Source organism: Dasypus novemcinctus, chromosome 15 (assembly GCF_030445035.2).
Source record: "Dasypus novemcinctus isolate mDasNov1 chromosome 15, mDasNov1.1.hap2, whole genome shotgun sequence".
Lineage (NCBI taxonomy): Eukaryota > Metazoa > Chordata > Mammalia > Cingulata > Dasypodidae > Dasypus > Dasypus novemcinctus.
This window is the reverse complement of record NC_080687.1, coordinates 3085363-3094257: the sequence shown is the minus strand read 5'-3', so window position 1 is coordinate 3094257 and position 8895 is coordinate 3085363. Positions and strand designations below refer to the sequence as shown.

The 8895-nt window shown below is 47.7% G+C and overlaps 1 protein-coding gene across 2 annotated transcripts in view; it reads right to left on the bottom strand.

The window, feature by feature from the left end:
* Positions 1–915: 915 nt before the first annotated feature.
* Positions 916–8895, bottom strand: part of ALG5 (ALG5 dolichyl-phosphate beta-glucosyltransferase) — a 39299-nt gene continuing 31319 nt past the window's right edge. For both annotated transcript variants that reach the window (XM_004453310.5, XM_058276937.2), the window contains exons 9-10: positions 2854–2939; positions 916–1123 (exon numbers count right to left, since the gene is read on the bottom strand). In XM_004453310.5, coding sequence (XP_004453367.2) covers positions 1008–1123; positions 2854–2939 — 202 coding nt within the window. In that variant the 3' untranslated portion in view covers positions 916–1007. The remainder of the gene's footprint in view (positions 1124–2853; positions 2940–8895) is intronic.

Genomic DNA, 8895 nt, shown 5'->3' with positions numbered 1-8895 from the left:
ACAGGGACAACAGATAAAATGTGGTGCCTCCATCCAATGGACTGTTATTCCATCTCCAACAGGATTGATCTCTGACACGTGCTGCACCGCGGACGACCGCTCAAGAATCACGTCGAGTGGTCAGACACAAAGGGGCAGACGTGAGATGAACTTTTACGAAATGTGTAGAATATACAAATTTAGACAGATAGTAGGATCGGGTAACAGGGCTGGGAGAGGGAATGGGGAGCGACTCGGACGCACGCAGGGCTTGTGTGTGGCGATGGAAAGTTCTGGGCATGGACGGAGGTGATGGGAGCACAGCCTCATGATTGATCCCACTGAACGGCTGTTTGGCAGGGGCTGAGACTGGAAAAGTTCATGTTGTGCATAAATTAACTTGAAAAAAAGAGACTAAAAAGACAATTCTAGTTAAATGACAACATGATCTCGGGTGGGATCTAATAATGGAAAAATGCCCAAAAGGACATTTTTGGGACAGATGGAGTAGAGACTGTGAGGTTTATGCCAACTTTAAATTTCCTTGAACTTGACACTGCATCAGGGTGGTAATGTCAGTGAATATCCTTATTCTTAGAAATGTACATGGAAGTATTAAGCGTTCAAGGAACAAGATACATAGAGCTTACTCTCAAATGTTTAGAAAACAGACACATGGGATAGCCAGATGGATGGAAAGATGGACGGACAACGATACAGCAAAAGAGGCTGCACGTCAAAGCGGTGGCTCTGGGTATCTGGGTAGAGGAAGGGTAGGGTTCTCTGCATGGGTTTTATATTATTTTTTCAACTGTAAGGCTGAAATTATTTCAAACTAGGAAGAAAAATAACAGAACCATTTTTGTCCAAGAAGGGTATAAAGTGTTTTTTTTTTCACTTGTGGCAGGTTATTCTTTAAAATGGTCAAAAGGCAGATTTTGGCAATAGGTTTATTTCAGCTTTATTTAAAATTTTAATTTCAAATGAAATGCAACGACAATACATAAGAACAAAAAACTGCAAGTGAATTATTTCCTCTTCCGACTTTGTTCAAGCCTCCAGGCACCAGTCAAATACCGCAGTCGTATAAAAAGTAGGTCCTTGCCCATTTGTAGCCAGCTCCAAAATGGAACTAATTTAGAACCTGCAATTTAAAAACAATAAAAGTTACATTAAATTAAATGAACCTAGGGGAAAACATGACAGTGTAAAACTGTATTTTAGAAGTCGGCCTACATGACCTTTGTGAACTTCTCTAGTCATTTTAATTCTACTTAAATCATGGATGTATTTTATTTAAATCAGGGATTTAAGAATTAAAATTTTACAGGCTGAAGTGAGGTTACAGAAGCCCACACTGAACAGCCTGTCTTGGACGTAAACGCGCAGAAGCGACCCCGAGTGCTGCATGCGGACACGCGCGGCAGACAGCTCCCCACAGGGACGCAATCTCAGCGCTGGGATAGTCTGTGATCAGATGGCAGGAAACGCCGCCCAGCAGCCTGAGGGGCTGCCCGGCCCACACGTCCCAGTGGGTCCTTGCTTGCCCTCCACCTGCAGGGACGTCGACACCTGTCGGAAGGTCTAAAAGGCCATCACCACCTCAGCACGCCTTATTCCAAGTGAGAAACCTTCATTCCTGCTGTGAGCTGGAGGAGCTTTCTTCTGAAAACACTGCCACCTCCGCACGAGGGAGACGCCAGCTTTATTCCCTAGTATTAATCAGGGGACACGTTATCTTCAGTTCCCAGTGAGGAAGCTGAGGTGCCTGCCGTCTACACTGCAACAGAGCTCCCCTGCCATGGCAACGAGCAGATGACTTAAACGGGAAACAGCTTTCTCCTTTTCCCTGCTTCCACCTGCAAGGTCTGTGCCGGGCACGTCCCTCTCTGAGCGGCCCTTCACTTTCCCCGGATCCTCTCTGACTCAGGCTGTGCCTGGGGACACCTGTAAACGCAAGGCTCCTTGAGCTTCAGATTGTTCTACATCAAATAGTGGGTAATTTCCATGCAAGTTCTTCATCTTTTTCTGTCCCCAAGTACCTGAGGTTACTGAACAACATCGGCTCTGAAAAGGAGGGGAGATGTGTAGAGAGCGCCTGGCTGGTGGCGCTGAGGTAAGCAAAGGAGAAAACGAGAATCTCTTTTAAGTTCTACCCAACCAGACCTAAGGCTTTATGAGCAGGAAGCATTAGAAACTACGCTAGAGTGCTAATTATAGCGCTAGAGAACTCTAAATTTTTGGACATATGAACAGAACGTGTAAGAGTTAAAACGGGCTCTGAACGTGTGTGGACCTGAGAGCAAAAGCAAGTAGGATTCCTCGGTGAGTTCTGCAGTGGCTTGTAGGCCCTCGGGAGGCGAGCCACCGCGTGGCGAAACAACACAAGGCTAATGAAAACGGGGGGTACGAGCGAAACGGGGGTCCAGCAACGGTGTACACGAAGAACACACACCTCCCCCAAACCTGAGGCAGCCCTCGCCTCGCCCACTGTCGTGGCTTCACGGAAGTTTCCTGCCAGGGCTGCAGGTACAGAAGAGCCAGGGAGAGAGGGAAAAGACAGACGGCAGCAACACGAGAGGGAGCGCTCCAGGGACGTGGGCCAGGGTGCAGACGGCGAGGGGCCTGGGGCAGCCGGGCAGACGCTGAGGCCAGCCGACGGCACCTGTGTCGCCTGGCCCCTCCGTGGGCTTACTCCCGGGGCACCTGTGTCGCCTGGCCCCTCCGTGGGCTTACTCCCGGGCACCTGTGTCGCCTGGCCCCTCCGTGGGCTTACTCCCGGGCACCTGTGTCGCCTGGCCCCTCCGTGGGCTTACTCACGGGGCACCTGTGTCGTGGACTTAGGCTCAGCTGTAATAGAAACAACACGCTCACCTTCAATTTCAGTCCAGTTGACAGCGACTTCTGCTATTGGAATTTTTAAGAACTGTGCTATGTAAAGCAGTTCTACATCAAATGCCCTGAAACAGAAAATATATTGATATTTATTTCTAAGACAGTAGAATGTCATTAAACCTCTAGCTTGGCGTAATTTTAAAAAGCTTACATGGCAGAGGATTAAATGCTCAAAGATTATAAGCTTCAGGACAAATAAGATAATTTAGCACCTCACTGCATTACAGTTCATTGAGAAATACTGTCTCTATCTCAACTCAAAAACTCTCAAAGGTGAAAAAAGCCTCTTGGGCTCCAGGAGAAAATTCAACCTCGAAAATTTGCAAAACTGATGCCTTTTAATCCTAGCCTTAGCTAGCTCAAGGTACAGAAAAAGTATTATTTTTTAAAAAGTTTATTTTGTACATTTAATAATTGAAAATATAAATAAAAACTAAAAGAAAATACAGTTGAATAAAAACATACATTTCTTAAATGTATTGCATACATATACAAAATTTTTTCGAACCATACAAATTTATAAAATATATTTAGTTCAGAGTAAGGCAATCATACGGTATTTGTCCCTGTGCGCCTGGCTTGCTTCGCTCAACATAATGCCTGGAGCATAATGCCCTCCAGGTCCTTGTTGTGATAGGCTTTACTTCATTTCTCCCTAGAGCTGCGTAATACTCCATTTTATGCATTCATCAGTTGGTAAGATATCCCACTACGCCTAGCCCTAAACTGAAACAATTCACAAACAAAACTGTTTGCTACCTGGATTATTTACAACTTTTGGCAGTCGTGAGTAATGCCGCCATGGACATCACTGGGTAGATGTCTGTTTGTGTCGCTGCTCTCAGTTCTTCTGGGTGTACCCTGTGGTGGTACTGCAGGGTCATATGACAAAAGACGGCAGTGTGGACCCACGCAGAGCTGCTAAAAGGACTCTGAGAAGCCTTAGGGGAGAGCTCTGAAGGGGTCTCTTCAGAGGGGCTGGGTTCCTTTCTTCTGCCAGCAAAGGATCATGGTCGCTTCTGAAACAGCACTGTAGGCTGGGGCTGTGTGTGGGGGATGAAGCTGTGCGTACCCCAGAAAGCCAGGTTCTTAAACGCACCCCATTCCTGTGGACGAGGGTAAGCTGATTGGCTGTGCTCCTATTACTGGAGTCCTTTACAAGCAGGATGAAATTCAGACAGACACAGAGAGAGAGCAGGAAGCAAGGAGCTGAAGGTCAAAGGGCCTGGAGGAGAAGGGAGAGGCCGCCCTGTGCCACCTGATCGAGCAGCCAGGGAGCAAGGGTCACCGGCAGCCAGCCCCAGGGTGCGTTTTTGGGCAGAAGACATTGCCTAGATGATGCCTGGGTGAGGACTTCTCCTAGTCTTAAAACCCTGAGCCAGTAAGTGCCCACTGTTAAGCCAACGCACCGCGAACGCCTGCCTGGCCCTCCCCCGCCCCGAGCTGTTCCAGGCAGGAAGGACCAGGCAGGGGCTCCGGGGAGAAGCCCTCTGCAGGCCCCCTGGACTTGGGCCTGCCCCCGAGAGGTGACGCCTGCTGCCTGCAGCTGCCGGCACGTCCGCTGCTAACGGCACCTCCCCTCGGCGCACCCAGCCACCCGCTACCCGCGAGGTTCTTCTCAGCCTCCTCTTGGGTCAGGGTCTCTGTTTAGGCCAAATCTGCTTTAAAGTTTCTGAATCCTGACTCGGAAGTTCTCTAGAACTTCCGTGACCCGATGCTTCCTTCCACCAGCGTTAACCCATCACCACTACTAATTGCAAACAGGAACTCTGCACCTCTTAGACCACCGTCCCCTATTGGCAGCCTGTGACTCACTTTCTCTTCTGAATGTGCATATTCTCCTCACTCCGTGTAAGTGTGCCTCTGCAACGCTCCTCCGTTCATGTCACGCTTCTTTCACCCAGCATGCTCTCAAGGCTCACCCATGTCGCCCGCATCAGAGCTGCATTCCTGTTCATGGCCCAGTATTTCGCTGCAAGTGTAGAATGCATTTTGTCTCTCCATCACCTGCTAAGGACACGGGTGCTGCCACCTCGGGCTGCTGTGAACTCGGTGTACGGGGACCTGTTTGAGTCCCTGCTTTCAATCCTTTTGGGCTCTGCATGGAACTGCCGGGCCATGTGGTAATTCCATGCGTTAACTTTTTAAGAAGCTGCCAGCTGCTTCACAAACGTTCCACGGCACCTGCCCATTCGACATTCCCACCAACAGTATACAAGGGTTTGTTTTTCCACATCCCACCAACACTTGTGATTTTCTACTTTTTGGTCTTCACCATTCTGGTAGGGGCGATGCAATGTCTCCTTGTGGTTTTGCATCTTCACACTCTTGCTGTCTCTAAAGCTCTATATTCATTCAGCTTTTTTGTCCACAAGTCATTAAGCCTGTGCTGCATGGTCTTGGCTTTAAAAGATTAGCACAGACAAGAAAATGCCAAAAACTCACTCATATTCATTTCTCTATCCCAGACAACTGTAAATCTGGGAGTTTTGTTTTGCTGTAATACTACTGCTGTTTATTATGCAACTAGCTTAAATTCTAACTATTTTTTAAAAACACAATGCTTTTTCTTATCCTAAGAAATTATTTAGTTTAGATGATAGAACAAAAGGGTCTTCTGTGTTTTTAAAAAGACCATGTAAAACTTCTGTTAATTCCTGTTAACTAGAACTGTGACACTCAGGAAGGAAGGGAATAGCTTCAGCATCAAGCCTGTGGCTTGACCCTTAACTCTCCCACAGCACAAAAGCGAAATATGGGAGAGTTGATTCTATTGATACCGAATACCCTGAATAAGATTCATTAACATTTTTCTAAGGATAGCACCAAGTAGTTACTGACTTTACAAGATGAAAAACAACGTAAGAATGGAGAATGAAAAGGAGCAGGGGCGGGGTGGGGGTGCACTAATTAACATATACCAACCCCCCCCAAACCTGAAAAGGCTACTCTTCCGGTAAACTGCTATTTTTATTACATCCTTCCCCATTAAACATTTCAGAAGATATGACGATGTTTGTAAAACTGCAGATCACACCACTATAAGAGTCCTATATCTGTTACCAAAAAACATTTTAACTAAAATACCAAGTACTTCTGGATAGAATCTCATGCTTTTTGTTTCCGTTTCCGAGGCTGCTTAGGTAAATACCATGAAGAGGTTTGGCTTATACAATGGGAATTTATTTGCTCATGAGGCATCATCACGACTATGCCTTCTGTCTGAAGACCCGCCCCGGCAGTCCTGGACTCCTCTGCACACGGAGGTGCACGGCAGGCCTGCCGTCTCCCTCCTCTCCTGGTTTGCTGACTTCAGCTTCCCGCGTCCAGGACCATCTGCATTTCACTCCACTAATGAAGGCTCGTGTAGGATCGAAGCCGTCCTGAGTGTGGGGGGGTCACGCCTTCCCTGTGGGAGCCTCACCAAATGTCCTCCTTACAAGGGGGCCACACCACAGGAGGGGGGGAAGCTTAAGAACATGTTTTTCTGGGGTACATACAGTTTCAAGCCACCGTACTATTATAGAGAAGAGGTATAATGGTTATTTTCCAGCTAAGATGGCTTCACCTGGTTTTACAAATGGGGATGGGCAAAGTCACCACATTTTCTTTTGTTACTTAGTCTCTGGTTTAGCTGCTACCTTGCTAACAGATACATTCATTAAGAACAAAGAGGATGTTGAGGCTGTTAAAATCATGGCAGATATACATGTATGGGACCGCTCCATCCTGAATTCCCTCTAGAACTAAAGCAACACAAGACAAACACACAAGGGCAAGGGGAAGAGGTGACAGTAAAAATCGACACTGGAAGCTGGAAAGTAGCTGGACAGAAGGTGGACGGGGCAGAAGGAGGAGCCCTGGAGGCCGACAGATGCCACAGACCCCGTAAGGACTTGGGAATCAGAAGCCCAAATGCTCCGGGCATGGGAGCAGGTGGGCTGGCTGGGAAGCTGGGAAGACACAGGCGGGCTCTCCCACCTGACGAGTGTCTCTGCACGCACTCACGCAGCCCTGGTGGAGGCGCCGAGGAAGCCCTGTGAGCAGGGAGCCCCTCCCCGGGCTGGGGAATGCTGCTGCCAGGCCCGGCCTCCTGGCTGGGAGACTGAGGAATCCCACTCCAGCGAAAATGTCCAGCCCAAGAAAAGGACAGTTTCCCAGGAAAATGGCCCAGAGGGACTCATCTGTAATGAGCCTATCGGCCACCAGCTCTGCCCATGCACAAAGCTTCTGAAGACACTTGAAAACCTTTCACGACAAAACCAAACAACAAAAGAAAAAAAAAAATAGGCGGAACGGAAACAATGCAGGGAAAGAAAAGATTAGAGTTTCAAATGAGACATTCCAAGAGCTAGCAGAAGACACTGTGGCCATAAAGCCAGAAAAGGAGATTTTTAAAAAAGTGAATAGTGGAAAACAAAAGAGTTCTTGGAAATTAAAATTTTGATGGCTGAAATAAAAATTCAAAAGAAGGGTTGGAAGATAAAATTGAGGAAATACCCTGAAAATAACAAAAATAGGAAAGAAGATTGAAGATAAAACTGCAGGACCAGTGTGGAGGTCCCACGACCACTTAAGAGGAGGAGAGAGCAGGGCAATGGACGCGGCTCAACCAGCTGAGCTCCCGCCTACCACACAGAGGTCCGGGGTTAAAAGCCCAGGGCCTCCTGTGAAGGCGAGCTGGCCTGTGAGGAGTGCTGGCCCGTGTGGGAAAGCCACCCCACGCAGGAGTGCCGCCCAACGTGGAGAGCTGGCACAGCAAGATGATGCAACATGAGACACAGAGGGACAGCGAGAAGATGTAGCAGAACAGGTAGCCGAGGCGGCTCCAGAGAACGATCGCCTCTCTCCCACTCCGGAAGGTCCCAGGATCGGTCCCCAGAGCCGCCTAATGAGAATACAAGCAGACACAGAAGAACACACAGCGAATGGACACAGAGAGCAGACAACGGGGGTGGGGGTGGGGGAGGAGAAATAATAAAAAACAAATCTTAAAAAAAGAGAGAACAGAGAAAATAGAGGAGATTGTCCAAGATGATTCAAGAACATTTCTCAGAATTAAAGGGCAGAGTTTCAAGAGTGAGACCTACTGCATACTCAACAAATGTGTGAAAAGCCACTTCAAAGGCAGGATTATGATGTTTCAAAACACTGAGGAGAATAACCTTCCAGTGGTGGAAATAACATGCCTTAAATGAAGAATCACGATCCCATTCCTGACCTTGGTAACATGACACTGAACAAAATAAGCCAAAGGCAAAAGGACAAATACTGTATGATCTCCCTGAAATGAAACAATTAGCCTAGGCAAATTCAGAGAGTCAGAACCCAGAATACAATCACCAGGGTCCAGGTGGGAAGGGAACGGGGAGTTAATGCTTAAATTACACTTTCTGTTTGAAGTGATGAGAAGGTTTGAGTCACGGAAGGCGGTGACGGTAGCATCATGAACCTGACGGCGATAAACTACACACATGAATGTGGTTGAAAGGGGAAACTTTAGGTGGTGAACACGTTACTAGAACAAAACCAAAACCAAAAAACCAAGGACCGTACAACACAGAAAAGGAATCCTAATACAAATTACGGACTACAGTTAACAGTACAATATACTTTCATCGATCGTAACAAGCGCACCACAGTAATGCAAGGTGTTACTAACAGGTGTGTACATGGGAATTCTGTGTTTTCTGCATGATTTTTCCGTAAACCTACAACTTCTCTCTAAAAATCAAACAGAAAGTGGCTGATCCCTCACAGAAACATCAAATGCCAAAAACGAGAGAATGTTTTCAAAATCCTGAGGGAAAGGATCCTAACCTATACTTTTTCACCTTGCTAACCATTAAGCAAGTGTGAGGGGATGAGAGGCAGCTCCGGCATGCGGCTAAGTGCCCCGCGCTGGCAGAGGACGCCCTCTCCTAAACCAGGGTGCGAGCCACAGAAAGGCGCCCGGGAGCAGGGGCTGTGCAGCAGCCTGAGGGCCCGGAAGGCAGCAGGGGAGACGCCAGGACGGGCCGA